Source organism: Diadema antillarum, unplaced genomic scaffold, assembly GCF_040938485.1.
Source record: "Diadema antillarum isolate AM-2024a unplaced genomic scaffold, OU_Dant_1.0 seq00000810_RagTag, whole genome shotgun sequence".
Taxonomy (NCBI): Eukaryota; Metazoa; Echinodermata; class Echinoidea; order Diadematoida; family Diadematidae; genus Diadema; species Diadema antillarum.
Genome location: NW_027271690.1, coordinates 266,806 through 294,146, shown reverse-complemented (window position 1 = coordinate 294,146; position 27,341 = coordinate 266,806). Strand labels below are relative to the sequence as shown.

The 27,341-nt window shown below is 40.1% G+C and overlaps 1 protein-coding gene across 2 annotated transcripts in view; it reads left to right on the top strand.

Annotated features, from left to right (window-relative positions):
• Positions 1-5,914: 5,914 nt before the first annotated feature.
• Positions 5,915-27,341, top strand: part of LOC139739646 (NAD kinase-like) — an 81,812-nt gene continuing 60,385 nt past the window's right edge. Inside the window, exon 1 of one of the 2 annotated variants that reach the window (XM_071650256.1) lies at positions 5,915-6,428. In XM_071650256.1, coding sequence (XP_071506357.1) covers positions 6,286-6,428 — 143 coding nt within the window. In that variant the 5' untranslated portion in view covers positions 5,915-6,285. Of the gene's footprint in view, positions 6,429-24,131; positions 24,750-27,341 lie in introns of those variants that run through there. The other variant, XM_071650255.1, reaches the window with a different exon arrangement.

Genomic DNA, 27,341 nt, shown 5'->3' with positions numbered 1-27,341 from the left:
CTCTGGTAATTTAGCTGCATAAAGCAAAATGAGATAATGAGCAATATAACTGAAATGCAGGGATGAAACATTGAAAAGCCTGAGAAAGAAAGGTACATCATGGCATGCCTTTTATTACAATGATAACTCAACAGCTCGAATGGAAGAGTAAAATTAAAGACTAGAGAACGCACAAGAAAAGGACTATAAATGAGAGAAAAAGCTACAAAGGAAATCTCACTGAGGAGACCATACGTATACCAACTAAAAGAAGTTGAGTGATTGTGGTAAAGGGAAGGAGAAGATACTCATGAGGTGAATGTGTTGAATGTGTGCCAGAGGGTGCTGTTCGTTATTCCGAAGGTTCGTTAATCCGAAACACACAAATTCCCTATACCTAGAGGTTCGTTAATCCGAAAATGAAAAAGGGTTCGTTAATCCGAACATTTGTGGCGTTAATCCGAACATTTGTGGCGTTATTCCGAAGGCTCGTTAATCCGAAATGAAATAGGATTCGCTATTCTGAAGGCTCGCTTATCCGAAAATGAAATAGGGTTCGTTATTCCAATGGTTCGTTAATCCGAAAATGAAATAGGGTCCGTAACGAACCTTCGGAATAACGAGCTTTGTTTCATTTTCGGATTAAAGAACCTTCGGAATAACGAATGTTCGGAATAACGAACCTTCGGAATAACGAATTGTAACCGTGCCAGAGGGGAAGGGAGGGAGAGAAAAGAGATAGTTGGACTGGAACTGAGACTAGATCTACTGCCATGTTGACGAAACCGCGGAATCGAACAATTCGGCAGTCCAAGACTACGGTACGATTACAGTGCATACAGTACCGTATGCAAAGGAAAGCAGCAGCATGGAAGTGGTGAATAACGACTAACAATAGAGTAGTAATACGATACGGTGTTACTGTATACTGCACAGCAGCACAGTTATTCCTCTGCAAAATGGGATCAAATTTGTGCTGTACTTCGACGCGACCTGCGTAATGGTCAATACATGATAAGGTATCACACTATTTAAAGCCTTCAGTAAACAAGACTACTGGACGTATGAAACTATGTGGACTACTGAGATATTTGCAATCCACTCTAATTAGCTGCCATGGCATGGTGGAATGACTACTGTACATGTATGTCACTTCAGTTTTCTTGACACTGTTTCCGATTGTTTGGTTATAGCATGGAGCTACCCAGGTACTACCCAGGTACAACACACCATCACCTGTACCTACGGCCGACTATTACTACTAAAGGGGGCTACAGTAAAAAAAAAATCATCTTGATCACGATGAACGAGCCCTGCCCGTCCCCGTTCTGGGGATTCCCGGGGTGGCAGGTGCAGTAGAAACACGGCCCAGAAGATACTAGAATCGGCGTTTACCGTGATATGCATGTTTGTAATACTAGTACTCCTGACATTATCATGTAGATAAAACGAGGCAGCAAATTTATGCCAGACTTACCCGATACACGGCATTCATTCCACAGGTAACAGTGGTGGAAATACAAGTCAGTGGCTCGCTTCATACAATAGTCAAATGAGTCGTCTATTCGGGAGAGTAGTCACACTTCACTGTCTATATTCCGTTACTCAACGCACCGCACGGGTAGCATACAAAAGACAATGCCATTATACATGTACATTGTATACACATGGGTATTATGACAGCATGTGGTATATTCCAGCCTGAGTGCATCGCACTCGATGGACCAGTGGCTTAAGGGTGTTGCGACTTCAAAACGTTTCACCTTTTTCTTTTTTTCCTGCGGCAGAGAAGATTACTATAGTATCTTTGCCTTGTTGTCCCTCGTACCGATCAAAACACATATCTGTCTTCCTAATAATAACAGTAACAAGAACAATGAACCATTAAACTTGTTGAGCACAGAAACTGTATGGCCTATCATGCACTGCAAGAACTCCTTGATGTTATTTTGCTGCGCTGTCCTATATATAGCATATGCATTTTCAATCCATAAAGTATATCAATCTACTCTGCTAATTTACTCAACAGATTGAAGAAATACAAGAAACTATACAAAACTATAATATTAAACAGTCTTAAAAATGTAGTTAGGGAACGCACATAAAATCAATATGCACGGAAGGAGAAATTTAAAGACAGATAGGCCTAGGTCAATTAAAATTTGATCGAAGCCAGGCAGTTGACGTCAAACGAGTAATCCCCACGTTTAATATGCCCACTATCGTAGATATTATGGTTATCATTTCCATTCATCTTGCCGGTAATAGCAATATCAATACGCCGTCGCCAAGGGGTCTAATATAATTATCTTTCCAACATTTAATGACCCTATAGTTGGTGGGCAATACTATTAAATTGGTTGAATTGAAGAATTTTTGTTATTTTGCTCTTGCTCGTTTCTTTTGGTCTAATTTTGCTTTAGCCGTTTTGTTTTACGTCTTCCATTAACAGTCCAGTACATTGATATCATTTCCTACCTGCAGCATATATTCTCTTCCAGATTTAAACTTATCACTGTACCAGACATGCTTTTCATATCAAAGCTGTTCTCGTATCTATACAATCTCATTATGTTCGCTGAAATGAAAAAAAAAAAGCAACAACAACTGAGCTTCAAGCCCTCAATAATTCCATTTCTATTAGCTATGTTTGTTTCTCTTGTTAATTGTAAAGCGCTTAGAAATATTTTGGTCATAAGCATACATTTGTCATATTATTATCATTATCATAATTAGCCATAATGTTCCTTACAGATAAGTTTACTAAAAGTAAAATCGGACAAGCAGAATGGCAGAGGTTCCATCGCAATCCGAATTACAATCAAAAAGCTTTGGAATTTTACGATATCACATGTCTTTATTTTGCAATTATACAGTGGCAGCAATTTACAAATCAGATGAATATTGATGCCATTGCCTACAACAATAAGTCTCCCATTGATGTATATGCTCAAAACTTCTCTAACTTTCTCTTTGTTTTGTCAAAAAAGGTGACGGGGAGGGTGGAGATGATGTAGTTGCTCGTTCTTGAGGAAAACACAATTTTTAGTGATATACGAATATATATATATATATATATATATATATATATATATATATGTGTGTGTGTGTGTGTGTGTGTGTGTATACATTTATATATATAATATTTCACCTCATCGCGTATAATGGTTGAGAACATTCTCTTATTCGGTGGTAAAAGTTACCGATAATCATAATAACCATTCTGTAATATGAAATCATCTCCAAACAAGACTCTTTAGTATAGGTTTTCTCGGCCAATTTCGCACTTTATTCAGTCTAATTCCTAACGGTTGCTGCATTCAATTTAGCACGATATAGCGTAGATGGCATGATGGGTATTTCTATTTTATAATCTTTTCATTCAAATTCATTTTGGAGCATTCAAATTACCTTTAACATCATTCGAATCAGCACTTTTTCAGTTCAAATTCGTAAGACAAGCACCATTTCGCAAATCGTTCATTCAATTTAGCATGATATAGTCACGTGATCACGTACACGCTGCACTCGTTCATTCGAATTCATTCTTGGGCGTCCAATTTCGCATTTACTGCAGTCAATTTAGGAGACACGTTTATGCTTCTATTCCTTTTTTTCCATTTTCATTTATCATAGGTATTGTTTGCAAGCAACATAACATCTCATATTTTCGTATTCATTCTTTATTCTGATATCACCTTTGCAACAGTACTTTCAAAATTTGGTATGTGTTTATGATGTTCGATAGCATTATTTCATTCACAGATACATTAATTTTAAGTTTGTTTTGACATTAGTTGGTAGAAGGAGGTTTCAATTTACATCGTGATTATTTCGTTCATCTGTATGTTTCATTATTTTCATTTGCTGGGTGCTATATTGCGTTAATCATCATTAGGAATAAAGTTCTTGGATCAACTCTAGCCATCAATAATTTGTCAAGGTTATTACCCTCAAATGCTTCTATGATTCTTTCTCTGTCTTCTTGAGATATACGCCTGTATCTAACTCGTGCTGCCATGACTGGACATAATAAAGTGAAGTGATCTATGGTACCGGTACATGTATAGTTCTGATATCATGTATAGAAGAGGAGCGTTATACAGAACAACAAACTTGAGTTATTTAGGGTCAAAGATACCTCTACTATATACTTAACAGTGTGTGGATGAAACAAAAATTCACATTTAAAAACGCATAAATCACGGTTCTCACCTTTTCAAAATAGAAATAACATTACGCCAATTTGAATGAACATGTTTGGAATTTGACTGCTCATACGGGAAATTGAATGACTGAAATACCATTTTCCGCCAGTGCTGGCGAATTTGAATGACTGAAGAGCACGTGCCAATTTGAATGCCCGTTTTACGAATTCGAAAGGCAATTGCGCGAATTTCATTGATCGAAGTGCTAAATTGAACGAACAAGTTGCAATTTTGAATAACAGAATGTGCAGTGACGAGGATTTTCGCTAAATTGAATGAACCTTTAATCAAATGGACTGACAAAAGTGCGAAATTGGCCGGGAAAGCCTAACATACCCTCTTGTCTCGCCCTCTACTACCCAGGGCAAGTGAAATGTTTATCATATACCCTGTATAAGTAGGCCCTTCTATATTTTTGTGTTAGTCAAAGAATTTGGACAAAAGTCCCTAGTTTGAGAATCATTTCTTGAACTGTACACGGTATGATACTGCGGAGAACTTTTTGAGGACTTCTTATGATGACTGTCGTCTGATTTGTTTCGTATTAGTTTGTATAGCATTCGGTTTTTTTTTCTAAGCAAAAAAAAAGTTCTTAATTCCCATATTGCCCGCAATCTAGCATGAATGTCCGCTTTCTTTTAGTTCCTCCCTTGTTGTCTTGAAACTACCACACACACACACACACACACACACACACACACACACACACGCACACACATACAGAGCACACACGCAACCACACACCATCTTATACGGGTACAAATACACGCCGACCACCTGAATCTCAAACTGACTGGAAAGCGTGCTGTTTTTGACGCCATGTTGTTAAAAGAATTTGAGATTTCAAACTCTTCTTTTCCACCTTTTCCTGCCATTTTAGTCTTCCCTATCTTTCTTTCTTTTCCTTGTGTCTGTTTTTTTTTTTGTCCGTCCGATTCTGCTTTTTAATATTGCCACCGTCACCTAAGGCCTATATATGTAACATTAAATTACTTCCTTATAACCCAGTAACATGTTGCATGTATTTCGGATGCGTTCTGTTTCGCTTTCACTTTTTTGTTTTTCCCGCAATAATAGGGTGCCATTCAATCCTCATGCCAATTCCATTCTCTTCATGGCTTTAACTCTGTTTAATCCATGCTATTCTACCCATGTCTTTGCAGCACTCCATACACGGCCCTTTCAGATCTATCCAGCGTTTTTGGTCTGCTGCCCCCCCCCCCCCCCCCCCCCCTTCCGATTTCGCATTGACGAGGATCCTTTCACGAGCCATTTAGGGCGCCCGTTATTTTAATAACAATCATGTGAGTAAGCGAAACAGCTGTTTACAGCCTTGTTGCGCATAACAAACACGTCGAGGGGCTTGGCTTGTCATATCCCGTGCCTAATATCATCAGCCTTCACAAAGCCAGAGAGGAAGTCAGCTAGAGAGACACTCCGGACGTCGCCAGGAATGCCTCTTCCTGAACCCCGACAGTTAGAAGCAAACCTCACTCCGAAATCATTGTGAATGATACCCGTTCTCTGTTGATCAGGTTCCTCAGTAGTGTATTCTCCCCGAAGTACAGAACAGTTATTCCACTGCTCGTGCACTCCAAACCCGCGTAGGTTATAACTTGCCGACAAACGTTACTCACCGGATTTGGTCAAGGTTGCGGTAAAAACTTTCAATGATACGCTTGCACGAAACCTGTGTAGTGATAATGCAGTCGTCCCTTTACCTTTGAACACTTGGGGAATGCTTGTTTCTACTTTATGCACATCCCGATACAGCAGCGCTTGTGTCGTTCTCTTGAGAAATTCTTTTGCCTCACTTACCTGCTAGAACGCCCTGTGGAAAGCATTTGCCCCCATTCTCGCCGTCTCTCAAAAGCTCGTTAGAGCGGTCACTGCAAGCCATTCATCGACAGCTCGGCATAATAAATGCGTCTCCGCGAAACGGTAACTTCACCTTCGGCTTATGTGGTTGTAAACGCCAGGGCATCTCCGAGGGAGTTGATTAAAGTTCTCGTCGCGACAGAACGATTTCTCCGTTGGCGGCCAGGGTCGTACAAGCATCAGCAGAGTGTGCGTCGGGGCAAACAGACGACACAAAATCATGGCGGAGGGGCAAATGGTGCGGGCCAAATCCTTGATGGCGGGAAACCCAAAGCAACAGGAGGATGCTACTAATGAGGACGAACTGACCGGGATGCCCGCCCGGCGAAGGAAAGCAAGGATGGGATGGTCGACTCTTATCAGGTAAAGCATGCACAAATCACTGCCTAGCAACGTATAATCTCCACTATAGATACAGTGTACTGCCATTAAAAGCGCACTATCAAATGTAAACCATAAAGGCATATGGAGAAGAAAATTGTACGTATTTCTATCAGAGTTCGTATGATTCGATATCATTGATTTGCTGTATACGGAGTTGCTAGTTCTCGTGCTCATAACAGGGTAAACTTATAAAGGAATCCAGCGAGTCTTCCTCGGAAGAATCGATCATCAATTCTAATTATTTGCCATAGAATCATACAATGACACTGTACGTGCTTGTCTTCGGTAAAGATGCGCTCTCCAGTTGTCCTCCATAACATCTTGGGCTGCAACTGAGTGACCAATGTAATAAACTATGTGCGTGAATAAAGGGGAAGGTATGTTTGTGTATGCGTGGGTGAAGAGTAAAAGTTTACTTTTTTTTCCCCTCAAGTCACCGACTCCCGAGTTGAGATAGTAGGGCCAACAGATACTAATCACGGGGTCCATTTTGATAGTGTGTGAACTGTGTATGTGTGTGTGTGTGTACTGTGTGTGTGTGTGCGTGTGTGTGTGTGTGTGTGTGTGCGTGTGTTTGTTTGTTTGTTTGTTTGTTTGTTGTTTTGGGGTGATGGGCGGGGATGAATTGTGTGAATTCATCCCGGATAGACGAATAAACATGAGGAGGCATAGGTCCTTAAATTCTTGCTCTCACTTTTGTCTCCTTTTGCACTTTGCTGTGTTAGATAAAATAATGACCCATGAAAAACGAGCAAACACATAAAAACCACCTCAACAAACAAACAAATCAAATCTGACGTTTGTATCTGTGAAGTAATGTTAAGGTGGAACTCCAGTAGTCCGGATCTAAATTCCAGAAGTCTTCCGCCATTTACTGCCCTTGCGAGATAAAATTCTCTATAAGTGTGTCCATTCTCTGCCCCATCCCCCCCCCACCCCCCAACAGACAACTTCTTTCTAATGGCGCCATTCTACAATGTTCTATACAGCGGCGCCGCGCCATTGATACGATGGATGCATTGTGTGTCCCAATCAGATTACACTTTAATGTGATCGCATTAATAGGAAAGAATGTCGGTGGTTGCAGCAGGGACCACCTCCCTGGTTGCAGAGTGGCGTAGTCATACACACGTTATACAGTCGTTCATTAACCTTTCATCGCTTCTCGTAAATCGTTCATTCCATCAACTGGCCGAGTTGTTATACACAACGAGTCAAAAGTGTAGGATTTACACACACAAGTGATCGGAAAATTCGAAACATCTGCCGTCAACCGGTCGCACAAGACCTAGAAAGTGTTCGGAAACCGATGGATTTCAGATCTGCATAAGATAGCTGAGCAGTGGGGAAAACGGTGTATATCTACCGCTCTTGCTACCTGCCTTAAAGCTTTATGAGGTGGTTGTCGGCTTAAGATGATCAATCACAATTAACACAACACTCCTGTCTCAGTTGTAATTCGCCCCCACCCCGTCAATCCCTGCCCCATTCTTCAAATAATCAGTTGGTCAACAATTCAATATGAATAAAGGGCAAGGAAAGACATTTTTTCTACACAATCCGTAATAAAATCAGCGTTTATTGACGGATCGGTGAGTCGGTCAAGACCAGGTTCATGATTATCTGGTATGCCGTTTTCGGAAGGACAAAATGTGTACAGTGCACTCCAGTTATAACGAACACGGCTATAACGAAATTCCGGTTACAACGAAGTAAATATTCAGGTCGCAACATTATCCACTCTATGCATTTTTGGGTTATAACGAAATTTCGATGCAACGAAAGAAAACTCTCTGTCCCGAGGACTTCCTTATAACGGAAGTCCACTGTATATGTATAGGTTTTAGGAAACCTACTGAATATTCTGAGAGGGAAAGAGAGAGAGAGAGAGAGAGAGGGGGGGGGGGGGGCAGGGAGCCGGTGATGAATTATGAAATGCATTTGGCTGGCTCGGGCCACTTTTGAGTCACATGACTTTCGATGAAGGAAAGAAAATACGGTTCATCGAATGACAAAAAACCCCCAAAAACAAAAAACCTATACGAACTCATGCACTATTGAAATTTGTGGGACTGATACAGTACTTGAGCTACAGAAGTGAACCAGTAACGCGATGAATGTGTAAAATCATAAACTGGTATGAAAGGGTAGCTAACTATAATATGACTAACTCTAAACTATAAGCATGTAAAAGAGTATATCAGAGTGATGTATTAATGAGAGAGAGGGAAGAATATCCCAATCTTGATGGGAGAGATAGATAGATAGATAGATAGATAGATAGATAGATAGGTAGGTAGATAGGTAGGTAGAGAGAGGAAGAGGAAGGATGAATTTAGGCGTACGTGTGATTTCCCGAAAGGGGATTTCCCTAAAATACCGTCCCGTTGTATTTCGATGTCAGCATATAAAAGTCTTGAATGACACTTCACAGTCATTTTTTTGCGCGTCCGGTAATAACTTACGTTATTGAGGAAGCGGCAGTGTAATAAAAAATCAGAATGCCTTATTTATGACTTTCTGTTTTGTGCACGTTTCAGCACTTGTCATGTTTATGCAAAATGAAGATTGGACAGGCAAGTTCGATAATTATACCCAGGTGTACCACGAAAGCTATGGGAGCAGTGATCTAAAAAATGTTGGAGTTATCATTTTGATACATGTGTGTAGGTCAGTTGTAGCACAAAACATCTTACCATATAAAAGATTTGCAAAAAGTCGTAAATAAACTAAACTGTAGACGATTTAGAAACAATTGTATCATAACTAATGTTCACATTTTGTATCTTTACCAATACTTAGCATTGACTATGAGGATTAAAATTTTTACATTAGTTGTTTCTATGAATAACTCACATTTTAGAACCATTTTGAAGCACTAAAAAGCTGGGTTTTTGTTTCATCTGCAAATGGTAGGTTATAATTTAAAAAAATACCGAGTAAACGGTAATACATTCAGTCATGTACTTTTTTTTTCTGACGTCACAAAAGGACGACCGAAAGGGAAAGCGCACTGAGGGCCTCTCCCATGTCCATTTTTTTTTAATGTAGAAAATGGCAGGCCTTATTGATTCTTACAAGTTGCTATACTGTAAGTGATTGCAAATAACTGCTGAGCCATAGTTTGGATAAATTCACTAGTTGTGTTGACAGATATTGTTTTGTTTGTTTCAGTTTTGGTTTAAAGATTTGTGTGCCTTTTCTAATGAACTCCTGATGCGTTGTATGTAATATTTGTGGGCATTGGTTCTGCCAACAATGGACATTGAATCAGTACCGCAAGCACTACATCAAATCATTTTGTATATTTTCTACCAAGACTAGTCCTGAACATATACTTTTTTTGTTTATTCACTCCAGAACTGTGGTGTGGTAACGTTCAACAAACGAGGAACATTGTGAAGATTCCGTCAATTAATGATAGTTCATATCATTACTTTTAAAAAAAAAAATATTGCTGGAATATCAACACCGTGTTATCCAGCTTGTCTTTAATTAAGGACCTGTGGATTTAAAACATTAGTGTGAGTGATATTTTGCGTAGGTAATTTCCGAAGGGTTTAACCGCTCTTGTAATTTTGTTTTTCATTGAAAGGGTACAAAAACATCATAGACTTGAGTACTGGATAGCATTGACTTTACCAACGAAACAGAATAAAAATCAATCAGCAAAATAATAACATGCAGTTTCAGTGGACTTTGACATAAAAATGATACAACCTTGATACCAATAACTTGTCATTAGCACAAACATGACGGTTCAAAAAGCTAGCGGGGTGCGAAACAGGCTTCTACAGATATGAGATAAACTTTGTAGTATAAATCAACGTATAATAACTACTTGGTGAAATAAAGGTTATAATATTGTTTTTTTCTTTTTCATTACCCAACCACAAAGAAATGTTTGACTTAAAAGTTCATCCATTTTTATTTGATACTGAATTCCATCTTGCCTTATGAAATTACCGAGAATTGGACACAGATTGTTATAGAAGTTCCCTATACTTTAAAATTCCCTCTTAGTCCATAGCGTTGCGAAGTTTCGAGTGCCATGTATAGATCTGTCAGAGCAAGACTGAATAGTTTTTCCGGACTTGCGGTCAAACGGACCTGCAAAATTTACCTCGTAGCGATACATGTACTGCCCGTACTGTATAAGCAAATGAAACGCGAACCATGTTGACTAGAATAAATTCGTATAATGTAACAACTCTGCGGCCAGACAGGCTGAATAGTTTGCCATTGTCGCCATGACAACGCATTCTCACTGTCTCACGGAGTTAGCACATCACTCTTTCTCCACAAAGGTGTTAGCACACATTATACGACACGCTATACATCAAGGAGTATACGGAAGCATAGATAAATCAGGTTTCCGCGACGCGCGTTTGCACAACATAACTTGTGCGGTGTATGTCTATATGTCATGATGTGAGTGTGAGTGTGTGTATATTTATGTGTGGTTTATATCCCATCACAATACTAATTATGGATTTGTTTTAATCCCTTCTGGCTGAAATCTATTCTTCGTTTGAAATTCTTGAAATTCTTGCTTGTTATGGGTTTAAAACTCTTGGCTTTAACCCCGTCGCTGCTAAAGTATTCTTCGTTTATAAAATTCTTGAGTGTTTTGGATGAAAATTTCTTGGTGATGATTGACATGCCAAGTGACATGTTATATAGGTACAGGCACAAGATTTGTAGTGGAAAGAGAAGTTCTGCTGTCTAAACAAGTATATATAGGGTATTTTGTATCTGGTCACATCGGGAATGAAGATAGGAATATTGATAAATTGTACTGCAGTGTGTCATTAAGGATTGTTTACTAGTTGCGGAAACGTCTCATAACATTGGCAATTTCTAGGGACTTCAACGGTCACAAACAACAACAACAACAACAACAGCAACAACGACGACGACGACGTCGACGACGAAACAACGCAACAAAAAACACCCTTTAATTGCCCCTGTCGATGTTCTGATACTATGATTTTATTTCCATTTCAATGCAACCGATCGTTTTAGAAAGTGCTGACGGCAGCAGTAACTTTTGCTTTATGTACAATCTCGCGAAACAAAAAAAAAAAAAAAAAAACCAGGGGCGTCACCAGCTTTTTTTCAAGGGGGGGGGGGTGCGTTTTGACCCTAATGTAACGAGAATTTTTTTTCTTTTTTTTTGGACAGACATTTGGAATATAGGAAGCTCTCAATCCCTAGACTTTTCCTGTTTTTGACGGAAACCAAGCGGGGAAAGGGCACCGGCGTAGCTAGGATTTCATCTTGGAGGGGGGGGGGGGTGATGGTGTGTTAGTATGCAAGGGAGCGAGCAAGGGGGGGGGGGGGGACTCGTGAAAGTGCCTGTTGTCCCCCCCCCCCCTCCCACGGTGAGAACTTTTTGCATTTTGATGTTGTAAATGGTGCAATTTGATGCAGGCTTTTTGGGTGTTTTATCGACTTGAAACATTCCCACTTGTTTAAGGTAGCAGTACATTTTGATGGAATTTGTTGTTGAACAATGTGCCTATAAACTATATCATTTCAATGAACTTCTTGTATTGATTCTTACACCGCTTATGATGTCATGAACGCGACCGAGCCCGAGCAGGCGGAGAGAGCGAGGGGGGATTTGATGCATGTTTTGCTTGTTTTATCGACTTGAAACAGTCCCACTTGTTTAAAACAAAGCAGTATATTTTGATGTAGATTAATATCGAACAATTTGCCTATAAAATAGTATCATCCAAATAAACTTCCTGTTTTGATATTTACACTGAATATCATGGACGCGGCCAAGCAAGAGCGAGAGGAGTGAGCGAGGGGGAGGATGTGGGAGGGAGTGTCCCCCTCCCACGGTGAGCACTTTTTGATGTTGTAAATGGTGCAATTTGATGCAGGTATTTTGCGTGTTTTATCGACTTGAAACAGTCCCACTTTGTTTAAGGCATCAGTGCATTTTGAAGTAAATTGTTATTGAACAATTTGCCTATAAATGGTATAATTCAAATAAACTTGTCATGTCATGAACGCGACCGAGCCCGAACAAGCGGAACGAGCAAGGGGGGAGGTTGTGGGAGGGGGTTGTCCCCCTATAAATGGATTATGGAATGACGGTGTGAAACGACAAATTACTCGCAGCAATATCTGGAGAATGGCTTAACGATTACATGCGAGCGAGCGGAGCGAGCGAGCTTTAAAATTTTGACATTTTACTGTCCCAAAATTGCCGTTTGCAGCCATATTTTTTTGCTTTGGAAATTAAGGGGGGGACGCAACGGGCGCAACTGCTGGCAATTACTGGCAGCAATATCAGGAGAATTTAAATGCGAGCGAGCGGAGCGAGCGAGCTTGAAAATTTTGACATTTTACAGTCCAAAAACTGCCGTTTGTAGCTATATATATATATTTTTTTTTTTTGCAGTAAGGGGGGGGGGGGCGCACCGGGTGGAGCGCTGGCAATTACTGGGAGCAACTTCAGGAGAATGGCATTACGACTAAAATAATGCCAGCGAGCGGAGCCAGCGAGCTTGAAAATTTTGACATTTTACAGTCCAAAAACTGCCGTTTGTAGCTATACTTTTTCGCTTTGGAAATTAAGAGGGGGGGGGGGGACGCCCGGTGCGCCCCTCCCCCTGGATCCGCCACTGGTAGTCAAGGGTGTCGGTTTATGTTCATGACTGAGGGAGGTATCAGACCAGCGAGGTGGCGTCGAAGTGACCAAGCATGGGAAGGATGTCCAAAATCTATCTAAATAGTAAACACTTTGTAGAATACACTGTGAGTCTTGTACTAGTACATATGTATAAAATCAGTGCTGCCAGAACCAGGGGTGCGAATTGTTTTTGCCTACGATTTTTTTTTTTGTCCCCGATGCAAAATTTCAAAAAATAAATAAATAAATGAATAAAAAATAATTATTATTCAGGGTCCGGTGTTGAGGTCGCTCGCAGACTGAATTTTTTTTTTTTTTTTTTTTTTTTTTTTAAGGGTCTGAAGGGGGGTGCGTTCGCACCCAACGCACCCCCCCTGGTGACGCCCATGAAAACTATTGACGAATCTTAATTTAGATGGAATGCACTGTGGAGTTTGAAATGTGAAAAGAAAAACCGAAGATTCACCAAATATATTGTTATGTTTAAAAACGAACGTAACAAGGAATTAGTGTTTGTTATGATGTGTGTGTCTTATCTCATAGTAAGTGTTGTTGCTACATACCGAGTATATCAAACGTTGTGATGTCATGTTAATTACTCTTCTTAATGTTGCAAAGTGTGACTATAATATAGGCAATGTGATTTATGTTACGGGAATATGGGATGTTCTCCCTGCAAGAACTGATGTGGGCGGAGCTTGTGCAGGGTTCAATGAAAGTGAATGGAGCCCAACAGCCTCACAATCGTCGGCATTAAAAAAGTTTTATCGGATCACCGCATGACAACAGAAGTCGATGTGTGGTTGCAATGTGAAGGGGCTCTATAAAGGGGTAAGGAATCCCTCTGTCTTTCTAGATGCACATTGTTTTATATCTATACGGTAAAATTTAACAGAAAATTATCGAAGCCATTCGATCCATGTCATCATCTCAACGGCCCCATACATGGGTTTGAGCAAAAAATGCTACCTAAAAACAAAAGCATGTTCGTAGTCAATAATTTAAAATAGTTTTGAAAGTCCCCATTGGTAGGTTTTTATGACATAACAATATGATTCAAGCGCTGTTTTTTTGTGTTTTTTTTTTTGAATGTCGAAAGAAGAAAACTTGGTGCAGATTAATGTGTGCATGCTGGTTGATGCGTGACTTGGTGTAATAACCTTCCCTCGTCAAATTTACATAAGGTTGCATTTGATTACGTAACTATTGTGAAATTTTCACCTCTTGGTATGTCCGATTTGAAGTCACTTCATGCATTATTTTGTGTGATTGCTTTTACTGTATTTTTTTCCGTATATCAAACTTAGCAACGCACCTTTAAAACAGCTCATCTGTATGTCGATATGGTCAATATATAGATAACAATTAGAGCACTTCCATCTAATGACTGAAATCTCTATTTTCTTCCTATCATTCTCAACATACTTGTTCGTGCTTTGATTTTTCCCCCAAACGGTTCGGTTTAATGTGAGAGCTCACCACCACCACCGACCCCTCCCCCTTCAAAAGTGAATAAAGAAAAATCCTGGTAGCGGGCCAGCGATATTTTCCATTGCCGTAATTACATTAACGCGGCACCCGAAAGCAAATGGATTTTCTAAGTGGCAAGCGATAACAAAGCACATACATAGCAAAATTGAGATATGACATTAAGCAACGACTGTCTGGCTAATCATACCGCCGAAGGGTTCAACACGCAGCATGAAGTATAGGCTCCACGATAATGCTAGTTTCACTTCAAGGCTTTAATGGCTTTACAAGCGGGCTTCCAATGAGAGGTATATTCTTAAAGAGGCAGTATACAAGTAAGGCCTGGTCCCGATTATGAAAAGTATCATGCAAAACAGAGTTATTGCATTATTGAGACTGTGAAAATGATCTACTCAAGAATCGTAGAAAGGCATATCAAAACAACTGAAACCATAAGCCACATAACTATCAACTTTTTTAGGCTTTGCGGGGGGATTTTTTTTTCTTTTTTTGGTCGAGATTCCGCGTTCTGTGTTTAGAGACAACAGTCAAGTCAAAATTTGTCGCATTTCAGCGTACACATTGGAAAATTGAAAGACTTACCTTGGAGCAGTATAAATCGGAAAGGTACTGAACAGGCCAGCTCGCCTAGTATACCTCCTTAGTATTATCAATGAGAGGTTCTCAAAAGATGTGTTCGTCGAACTAAAGAATGACATGATCAAAAGTAAATGGTCTCTCTGCCTGAAATCACACACCGTCAAGGCAGTACACCACCATGTTAAATTCAATGTATACTATCAATGTACCTTCCAAAAAAAAAATGTCCACTGTTTTTCTAAACGCATTATTATCTATGCATATAGAGCTCTACTGGAATTTTGGCATTTATACACTCGTTTCCCTTAGATTTGCAGTTTCATGTGCGTATATTAATTTCCTTATATTTTCATATCTTGATTTATGTTGTATGAATTGCGTAGTTGCATATACATGCAGAGCTCTACTGGAATTTTGGCATTTATACACTCGTTTCCCTTAGATTTGCAGTTTCATGTGCGTATTAATTTTCTTATATTATTTTTTATATCTTGATTTATGTTGTATGAATTGCGCGACAAAATTTGTCCCTCCCAGGTATAGGCTATACAGTCGCGGTTAAATTGGAAGCACCCTATGGAATAAATCTGCATGGCTTTGACACCGTCTCTGATGGATTATTGGACCAACGCATCGCATATTGGCGCCGAAATGAACAATTTTTTGGGGGGAAGGAAGCTTTATGTCGAGCCGATGAATGTCATGCGGATACTGTATTATGCACAGTGATATGTGTTGGGATTTTCCAGGCAAGTAACTTTAGCTATTAAAATCATCCATTTATATGATGCAATGAATGCATCATCCCTCCACTCCATAGTGTGTGCAAGGTCATGTATTTCAGCTTAAGGGGAAAAAAGTAATAACTTCATTAAGTATTCAACTGTGTTGTGTAGTGTATGAATCCATTTGGCTTCTACTCTGGTTTAAACTCAAAGACAAGGTTATCATATTATTTAGTGTGTGTGTGGGGGGGGGGGTGTGTGTGCATGTGTGTAAGGGGGTGGTAAAGTGTAGTGGTGGTTGGGTCAAGGGTCGATACTCCCCTCCCCTTCTTTGAAGGAAACAAACTCGGGCGTATCCTCGGAAAGTCATTTTGATTTGTTTTGTTTTAAGTGGCTGCAAAGGAAGCAGTAAAGCAATGAATGCTTGTATTACAAGCAAAAAGGGATGGTACAGTTTCGGTTGAGATGGGACTTCGTTTTTTGATGATGATTTATTGAAACAATAAGAAACCTATTATGGAATATGAAAGAGCATAATTCTAAGAGGAATTCAAAGTTTATGAAAATTGGTTTCGAAATGGCTGAGATATCCAAAACAAAGTGATCATAGTAAAAGGTGGGACCCATCTTTTATTAGAATCGCTTAGTTTTACTTTGTGTTTTTGATATCTCAGCCTTTTCAAAACCGATTTTCATCAAATAAACTTTGAATTCCTCTTAGTAATAGTATGCTCTTCCATATTCCATAATAGGTTTCTCATTATCTCACAAAAGTTGGAAACCTGAAGCCCTTTCTCAACCAAAACTATACCATCTCTTTAAAGCAAGTAACCACATATAGGACCAAAGGCTGTAAGTCCCCTCTCAATGGTTTCTGTTTTTTTTGTTCTGATTTGTTTTGTTTTATTCAATTTGTGTGTGTGTGTGCGTGTATGTGTGTGTGTGTGTGTGTGTGAGTGTGAGGGGGGAGGAACTGCAGATCCCTAGTATACCCCCCCCCCCCCCACCCCCATCACCGGTTCTGCGGCCTTCCCGTGTAAACACAAAAATTGCAAATTCACACTCAGCATGCATGGTTTTACCGAGAAAAAGAACCAGGGTATATAGTGCAGTATAGGGTACAGATCGCAAGAACGCAGTGTTATCGATGTGAAAACCCAAATCATGTTAACCTTTCTTTCCTGACAAAATATCCGGCAATTGTAAACCGATGGTCGGTGTTAGGTCTGTATTATGCACAAATGACTATGGATTCTTGTCAAGCTCATAAAAACCACAGGTAACACTTGCCCACACTTACCACACTCATCATGTGATTGACCCTACAAGAATAATTATTCGTAAAAGACACATTACACCATTATGCTCTTGCAGAGCTGTATTACACGACACAACAATTTTGAATAATTATCAGTAACAGGGGCAGGAGTCGTAGAGTAGTTAGATTTTGTAGGAGATGAAGTAACGATAGATGTAGTAGTTGCAAGAGAGTCAGTAGTACCAAAATATTTGTAATATTCGATTTGAACTGTTTTAAGTCCATAAGATTGCATGCACTATTGTACAATAATATTGCTTAACATCATGAGTGATTGCATAGTGTCAGCTACTCGCGTTTACCAATGCACGTAATAATCTTTTACACATAATGACACTGTGTTTATTTATATAATGAAAAAGAAAAAGAAAGAGATGAAAGTCATGTCCTTGATGGTTGTTCACTCAGGGGTGAGTATAATAGCTATAGTCATCACGCAATTATTGAATACCTGAATATAAAAACGACCCAAGTCCAAATTTGGCTTTTTAGTGTCTTTGGAAACCATTTACGAAGTCATACAAATACAGATAATAATTCAAGTGGCTGTTTTACATTCAAATTTGTATGAATAACATTCCAACAACTGAAAACACTAAACGCAGTATAGGAAGTTATTTATATATTCATATTTTCCCCAAATTTTCTCTGATGGACTTGGGTCGTTCATATATTCAGATGTTCAATTATTAGTCTGCTGTCCAGACCCTTTGAATGCCCTAGGTAGTCCCTTCCCAAAAATGCGCCCTCCGCGGCGACGAGGTCGCGCCTTTGCCGACCATCCACATAGTCTAGTTCTGGACCCTTTTTATCGATTCTTTTTTCGCCGACTATACGCGTTAGGCCGAGTGAGGGCGCGATCCCGAGAACTGCGCAACCGAGGAAAAAAAAAAACCTCCTCAGAATCGATAAAAGGGTCCAGAACTAGACTAACCATCCACCTGAACCTGCTCGTGTTTTCGACGTTACAGAGGGCGTCAATATTCTCTGAAACAAAACTGTACAAGTAGAGGGTCTGGAAGCCACACTTTATGCTCAATTACACGCGTATTCACTATGCTGTCGGAGATGTGCCCAAATCGCCTTTTAAAAAGTCGTAAATGATTTTGCAGCATAAATATAATGAAAAACAAAGAAAGCTAGCATAGCATAATTTAGTGCATTCGATACAATGCAATAAGTACATTTGTTTCATCATCTCGAATGCATATTCTGGTCAGATATAGCAATCTAATGGGTATTATTATTCTCAGCACTTTCTGCAATCTGGCATGGTTCTCACATATCAGATCTGGGGATGAGCATTGATAAAGAAAAAAACAACAACGAAGAAACACCATGGGAAAAAGTAAAAACAAACAAACAAACAAACAAACAAACACTATAAGCCGAAGAGCCCCTTACCTGCTAATTTGTTTCTCCCCCCCCCCCCTCATTCTCGCTCTCTTTCTCTCCCTTTTGTTCTTTAGACCGACACAATGATCATATAGAACTACGTCCACGGGAGATCGGTGCATTTTTATTGACCCCTTTCATAAAAAATCCACAATCTTGTACCTTATATAGAATAAAATTTTAATCTCACTGAAAGCATTTGCCTGTATAAAATCCATGAATCTGTAAATGACTTTCACCACAATACGAATACTTGGAAATTATAAATGCATTCATAAGTCCTGATCGTCGGCGTATAAGGCGGCAAGAGCTCAGCGCAGTTATACTGCAAGGATTACACGATTAAGCGTGATAAGGAATGTTACTGTCGTTGTGGAATTTTAATGACTGGGTGATTTGCTGGCGAAGCCACGTGCCAGCCGCGCGTTGCTGATGATAATTTACGACGGGCACACAAAACGTCGCCATCTCGGGACTCTGCTGTCTATTCATTATACCGTACACTGGTACACAGTCATTACTGGCGCGCCAACGAGCAAAAGCGCGCGAACTCTTTGGATGTATTTAATATTGATTGACTTTCTTTCTTGAATGTGCCAACATTAACATTTAAACAGGTTTCACTCCGCCCGACGCGGAATTGGCAGCGCCGGGCCCATAACTCATCACACGAGGCCGAGGGGCTGATGAGGTGGGAGTCGGATGGGGGATGGGGAATGGAGGATGGAGGGGAGAGGGTATAATACCCAGGATTGGAGGGGTGGTAAATGGTAGACTGAGGATGGGAAAGCAGGTGTAAAGAGAATTCAAGAGAGGGGTAACGAGAGGGGAAAGAGAGGGGGAAGATGTCAAGAGAAAGGGAAGGAGAAGGGAGGAGAAAGAAATAATAACATGGTCTTCTTCATTAAGGGTATAATAGCCTTTTCAATGTCACTGATATACCTCTACCAGAGAACCCTGCAATATCACTTACCTATTTTATACACCTGTGTTGAGAGGGACATGGCTGGTAAAATCATCTTGTCCAAGGACGTGTGTGGCACTTGATGGGATTCGAACACGGGACCTCCGATGGACATCAGGAATCCACTTGAGCCCTTTTTACACTTACCCATACTTTCTCTGACCCAGGACTATCGTTAGTCCCGTACCAATTTTTTCAGCTTTTTACACTCGCCAATTAGTCCCCTACTAAACTCTTGTCCGGAGCTAAGGAGAAAAATTGACCTTAAAGTTTACACTCGTATTTCTTAGTCCGTTACTTTCCAAACCACATGAATATTCATGATTACGCCGTGTACTGTACACGTACACGCACTCACCGGCAGCACTTGATTACCTCGTTTCTGATTGGTCAGTGATGGTCGGACTTCGTCTCCGTCGCTCAGCCCAGGATTATTTTTTTCGTAATGTTTACACTCACTTGCTTGGCACGGCAATTGCGGTGCTAACCCTGCTATTTTGCAGGGCCAGATAGTACGGGATTATCGGTGGGGCTAGCCCACTTTGGCAAAAACGAGTGTAAACAGAAAGTGGGCTAAGGATAGTCCCGTACCAACGGTGGGGCTAAGGCCCCCCCCCCCCCCCTTAGCCCCACCGTTGGTACGGGACTAAACAAAAATTTACAAGTGTAAAAAGCCCTTAGGCCTATGCCACATCAGTGCCCCACAAGGATGGGAATAGGGAACCACCAGAGGAGAAGAGAGGGAAGAGGGGGAAGGGGAATGAATAGGAGGAATGGGAGAGGAAAGGGGTTGTTGGAGGAGGGAAAGCAAGGAGGAGCGGGAGGGGAGGGGAGGGGAGTTGGGGAAGGAAAGGATGGGAGGAAAAAGAACGTGGAGTATACAATATACGGTTTGCGTAGAAATCGATCACAAGCACGTTTGCATGATAGGCCCCTAGTTATACATCGAAAGAATTTCATATAATGATATCAAACTAAATGTGTCAAAATGATAGGAATCAGAGAAAATTAAAACAGAAAGACAACAAGCTAATGAAACTGAACACGATCAGTTGTGATACAAAAGTAGATAAAGTATATGAAAAGGCGAGTAGTCTGCAAGAACTGAGTGGAGAGTAGGTCAGGTCAGGTCACCTATATGATATTTCAATCGTGGGAACCACTTTAAGGGAGGCTTCTGGATGATTTTAGACTTAAGCATTTGAACGTCTATGAATTAGCCATACATTGGGTACAGAGTTTTAGAATTGGAAGAGACTAGGATGAGGAATAAGAATGTTTCCAAAATTCATTACGAATCACAATGAACGAGGATGATTATAGCAGCTTCACATAAGAAAGCAGAACAAAAGAAGAAAGCATGCATAAATTCTACACAGGTGAAGTTGTTCATATAGGTTTAGCAAGTAGTGTGGTAATGCAATTACATTGCTACATTACTGCCACATAATAATGTGAGCCTCCTATGTCATCATCCTCGTTCAGTGCATGTTTTGGGTTCCTATAGAGTATCGGTTTTTCTGCTCTAGGACCACAACAAATTCCACAAATTTATACATGACACTATTGATTCATGTACACCTACTACACGATGTGAAAGTATACAACTCGTCTGGAGTGTCCCTTTAAGATCCCATCGTGCCCGAAGCGCTGCTGCACTTTTACATGGTCGAGCCCCCCTTTGGGGTCTTTGCTTTGCAAATTTGACGAGGGCTTCAAATACATGCAATCTACCGTAAACCTTTATTACAATGCGGTCTCTGTTTGATATTGGCTTGAAGGTGTGTTTTTTATTTGTGTGTGTGTGTGTGTGTGTGTGTGTGTATGTGTGTGTGCGTGTGTGTGTTTATCTGTATTTGTTGTTGTCGCTCTGTTTAAGGTCTGAAGCCCAGATGATATCGCGGGCGATGACGACATGACCTCACCATAGTTACACGTGTGGTTGCTACAGATGTTGCCACAGTTATGTTTTTTTTTCCAAACACACGAATCGGTAAATCCCCTACTCATTCTATTTCAAAGAATTCAAAGAAACTTTTATGTTTGTCTTACTCTCTAAAAAAATTCGAGTGAAAATATTCACTCTTAAAGGAGTGAATACAAAAAAGAGTGAATTTAGAGTGCAATTGGAGTGAATATTGAGTGAAAATGTTCATTTTCACTCGTTTTAGAGTGACCTCAGGGATCACTCCAAAATCTTCGAGTGATCCCTGAGGTCACTCCAAAATGAGTGAAAATAAACATTTTCCCTCAAAATTCACTCTTTTTTTGTATTCACTCCTTTAAGAGTGAATATTTTCAGTCGAATTTTTTTAGAGAGTAATTTACCTCACTTGTTATGGTCAGGTTTAAGAGTATTATTTTATTTAGAATCAATATTGACTCAAACCCAAGCTATAGAGTATATATTATGTCCCTGTGTTTGAGCTATGTGCAGGTTATGGCTCACCCCATGTACGAGATTTACCTATAGGATCATAACTCTGTGTGACGAATCACCTTGACCTTCGCCTTTCGCATGCTGGGAGCGAATATACTCCATAATGTATAACCCTCATGCCCCAGTCCTCGGGCATTCGGGTTCGTGTCTCTCATAACGTGTCAGTGTTTACTGCTCTCTCGCGGTGTATAATGATATGAAGTTCACAACTTGAAATGAAAGAACGGTAATAATTCTTGCTTCAGCATGGATGATACGAAGAAAGATGATAGGAAAAGTGCGCAATATGATCCAGTAACCTTTGCGACAAAGCATGCGCACATCTATTTTATGTTGTTTGAACAATATAAAAATGAAAGGATCAAATCAAACAGAATTTAACTTGTAAGTTGTCTGTTAGTCTGCGAATTCCAATTTTGAAGTTCCTTTTCATTTATTATTTCTCCTTCTTCAGAAAGCACATTAAAAATATCGCAAGGAGAAATGTAGTTCCGTCAGTCTACTCTAAATCAAGGCCAATTGTAAATCACCTCTTTCGGCGGTTTATCATTGTTCTTTTTATTCATAATTCAGAGAGAATGCAGGGAGATTAATGATAAATGTCTTTAAATGATTATTTTGTGAACATATTCACAAACAAATGACTTGAATGTGATATAACGGGAGAGAAGAACAGACCAAAATGAAGAGAGACGAATTACTAATGTTGATGACTTCTGACTCATTCTCTGAAAATGGGTTAGATGACCGTGATGTTGCTTATCTGATCGCCACTCTACACGTAACAGATTTACAAAGATCAATTTTGTTTATAACTATACTCCATGATAATATGTGATATCAAGCACGTCTCTTCATCAAAATTTATGATGATAACAAATAAGCAAAATCACGGAGATCGAGAACAACAACAACAACAGAGAGATGAGTTTAGTTTTATAATAAGTTGTCAATTTGACTTGATTTCATTTGATTTAACTTTTTCTCTGTGTGGTGGCATCATTTACAATTCCTTTAGCAATATAATCAAACATTCTACATGATCGAAGGTCTGCCATAGTCGCATCATGGACCGAGGGCCCATGGCCATATACCCCCCCCCCCCCCCCCCCGGCTTCCCGGGCTTCTCTCTTTATTACTAAAAACCACCGTATGCATACTAGTATCACTCCCACGTACAACTCCTGTTTATTATGTCTGTCACTTCCTCAATGGAGCAGATTGCTGGAATAACATCGTTAAACTCATCTAATACAAACTTTGTTCCGTCCGAAAGGAAATAAGTTATGAGGTAGTTGCGATGGTGTGTGAAGTCAACGTACAGCTGTAGTTCTGTAGAGCAGGCTGGAAGCACTTTCCCCAAAATAGGAGATTGTGTAGGTTTTAGACAAGAACTGTGGTGTTGTTTACAAAACCAGACACTTTTATCCCTACCCTCAACTTATCAGTCACATATGTTTCATCTCTGACGGTCTTTCATACGATGAAAAGACTGCGAACGTGATAACAAGTGAAATTGGACGACAATAATTATGGTTCAGCCACATAATGCGTGCATCTGTTTAGAGGAAATAGATTTTGTGGACGCTGCTGTGGAGTTCATTATTTCGAAACATGTTGACAAAACAAAGTAAATTCACCGTTTATATTGTTCTTCCGTGATAAAACATTTTCTTCACAATCCTTTCAGATGTGTAGTGTTTTGGTAATGCAAAGTTTATTTAGCGGACAAGTTTTCCGAGTGCCTGAGAAGGGGGATCCCCTATTGTTTACATAATCAGTTCGGGACCTGAGATGGCGTCTTTTCAAAGTACAGTGTACTGCTTGTTCAAGCTTCAATCACATGGCTTGTTACCAGGGACGATGTATTCAATTTACGCGCTATTGATCACAGCGCAATGGTAAGCCCCCTTGTGAACCAACCAGCCGAGAGAGTGGCTCGCCTCAAGGCCCCGCGCGACACGACGACCTCAGCAGTGCTGACAAGCGTCAAGTCAATGGTACGGTGTGGGTGCGTGCTGTTTTTGTTGTGCACAACAGCGCGAGAAGAACCAAAGTGGGCCAGATATACAGTGGGTTCGTTTACACGTTATTCCATACAAAATACGCAAGTACACCTGTTCTCGGCTTTCGTCCACTGCGTGCGACGTGCGCGCCAGACAAGTTTAGCAAACAGTAACTCTCTGCACTCCTTGGATCCCACCAACCTCTTGAAAGTATCGGAATACTAGTAGATGGTTGCAGTGATACATGGGCGACAAACTACTTGGAACAGACCACTTACTGTTTCTACGCCATCTCGAAGGACTTTCTTTTGGCAGTTTGTTCCTTGTGTAGTTGTTATTCCGAACGATCTCATCCCAGCTCTCATCCGGAACTCCTCCAGCACACATCCACCAGTCCAGTATCCCATGCCCACACGCACAGGGAGAAAAGTTGCTCTTGACTGCGTCTCAATCGTGTCGCCGCTACTGAGACTTATCATAACTTTGCGGGTAGTACTACCCTAACTAGTTCCACATTCTGTGTGAGAAAACCTGTTTGACATTGGAAGATGGGAGAACGTCGTCGAGCCATGATGGAGAAAGGGGCGATGATGATGAGGAGCGTGGATGAAGTTGACGACATCGCTTCAGCTCCTCTGGCCGAGACCGAAAATGTCTCTGCCATACCGAGCCGTCGAAGAACGGTGATCGACAGGCCGTACATCACTCGGGCCAGGCAGCTTGGCGGAATGCGGTAAGTCGCTCGGCGGTCTCGTTTTCGGCTGCGGATGGTAAACACTCATCTGGATGGTGATAACCGGTAGTCCTTTTCCACTACCAGATATGCCACATATTTGATTATGATGAGCTCACAAGTGAAGACCAGTAACAAACAAGTTCATTCTGTAGACAGTTTATATTGTGAGATTATTTATTAATTTATGTATCAAAGTAGACTCTATTTATTTATATATTCATTCATTCATTCATTCATTCATTCATTCATTCATTTGTTTGTTCATTGATTTTATTGTTTTACAGCAGGATACTGGAGTGCTTTAAAGGGACTGTACAGTACTGGTCGAGGTGGGGATTCATGTTTTGAACATTCATAAGTGAGATAATGAGAAACCTCTTATGAAATATGAAAGAGCATGTAATTTTAAGAAGGATTCAACGTTTATTTGATGAAAATTGGTTTCAAATGGCTGAGATATCCTAAAAAGTTATAATAATAAAAGGCGACAGGCCACGCTTTTTATTAGGATCTCTTTGTTTCACCTTGTTTTTGGAAAGCTCAGCCATTTCCAAACCGAATTTCATCAAATAAACTTCAGATACCCCTTAGAATTGCATGCTCTTTGACATCTCATAGAGTGGTTTCTGAATATCTCACAAAACTTTAAAACTAAATCCTCACCTCAGGCTCAACCAGAACTGTACACACCCTTTAATAATTTAAATTATGAAGGACAGTTCTGGGCCCTGTTTTATAAAGCTGTTCATAAGTTATGAACAACTTACGAGCGACTGGTGATCAGTTGCGATGTGCTATACTTACTAGAATTTCCATAATTCAGCACAAGAACTGGTCACCAGTTGCTCGTAAGTCGTTCGTACAGCCCAACTTTACAAACAGCTTTATGAAACACCCCCCTGGTCTACCACCAGTGCAGTGGTAGAAGATCATACACCTGAAAATCTGGTCCTTTTAGTTTTTCCAAAGAATTTAAACATGGAATTATAGAGTAATCTTTAATATGATACTATAGAGCTACACGTGAGCTCAAGCTACCACCAGGCCTGGGCCACTATCACCTGAAGAAAGAGGTACCAGACTCAAGATCTAGACAGAAAAATCCATCTATCTGGAGGAGTTTTATAACTTTTTAACTTAAACAGTTCTCATGCAGTGGAGGGGATTCCGTGAAGCCAGAAACGATCTCCGTAGAACATATAGTGTATCCCCGGTGATAAAATACACAATGATCTTTGGGTGAACTCAAGATCCAGCGCTGTATCTTCTTTTCTTTTTTTTAACCACATTATATAGGGTCTACATCCTGTAGTTCTTCTTGTAGCTCTGCGATAGTAGACCATTTTACTGAGCACCATACTACATCTGCATAGCACAACAGTACAACAATGCACAAGTGGACTATACTTCAAGTGAAGAAGAAGAAAAAAGTTGGTAGTGATACTACTATAAAATTTTTCTGCTTCCTTGTCCTCTGCCTGTCATTTTGGAAGCAAGATTGATGAGATCTTCAACCTGTTCAGAATGGTTTTGATTATGCTACAACATGCATTTCCCATGGACCCTTGCCCGCGTATACTTGGGACTCGTCCTCAGTGGGTTAATGAGTTTCAAGTTTTGATTGTAAGAACAACTCATCCTGTTGTAACATCATCTGTACAGAAAATACATTGAAAGAAAATCTGTCACAATTTGTATTAAAGATCTCTCATTTCTGAAGGGAAAGTCTGCTTGTACTTGTTATGCAGGCATTGAAACCAAGCAAGCCTCTTGCCTGAAAGTACTGAAACTTTGAGCAAACTTTGCTGAAAGACATTGTAAAAAGGTTTTAATCACACTCCAATCATGGATTGTTGTTTTGCATCTTTTTCACATATTTTATCAATCTCTCTATTTTTGCTTAAACTTGTTTTGTTTACTTTTGTTGTGGCTTCTGATTTTATTCTCTTTTACTTTTTGATGGCTGGCTTTGTGATAAAGCCAATCACAATGTTATCTTCAGGACCAGGTTGACACAACATAGGATGCACTGTTTCTCATTGACCTCAGTGGATGGACCATACATGTAATAGGGGAAGGGCTCTTTGTTTGTGCACTTGTGTGTTGTAGTGTGTATTCATTTGTGTTTAGTGAGTTTCACTGGGGCAGAACCACTGGAGCTCAATTATAAAATACACAATGTCTAGTGAACTTGCACACACTGTCAGTTCATTGCAACAATGAACTTAAAGTAGTCTATAGTCAAATTTAATGTGTGTTTCATTTATATTATGCCTCACTCTGTGTTACTACAGAGTACTGTAGCTTTTCTTTTAAAGTTCATGTAGGTCACCTGCTGTTTGCAGAATGTTGGATTCATGGAATGCTTTATCATTCTAGGGCGGAAGCTTTATAAAAAGTGCCAGAAGCTGGGGAGTGGGGGGTTCAGGGGGTTGAAAATCACCTTGATGGCTGCTATTGTTACTTACAGTCACCACTGCCAATAATAGTTCAAATCTAATGTGACTCATAAAGGGAAATGATGTTGTCTTTTTACATAGAGCTGATGAAATGATTATTCCCAACATTATTCCTTCTTCTTCCTCCAAA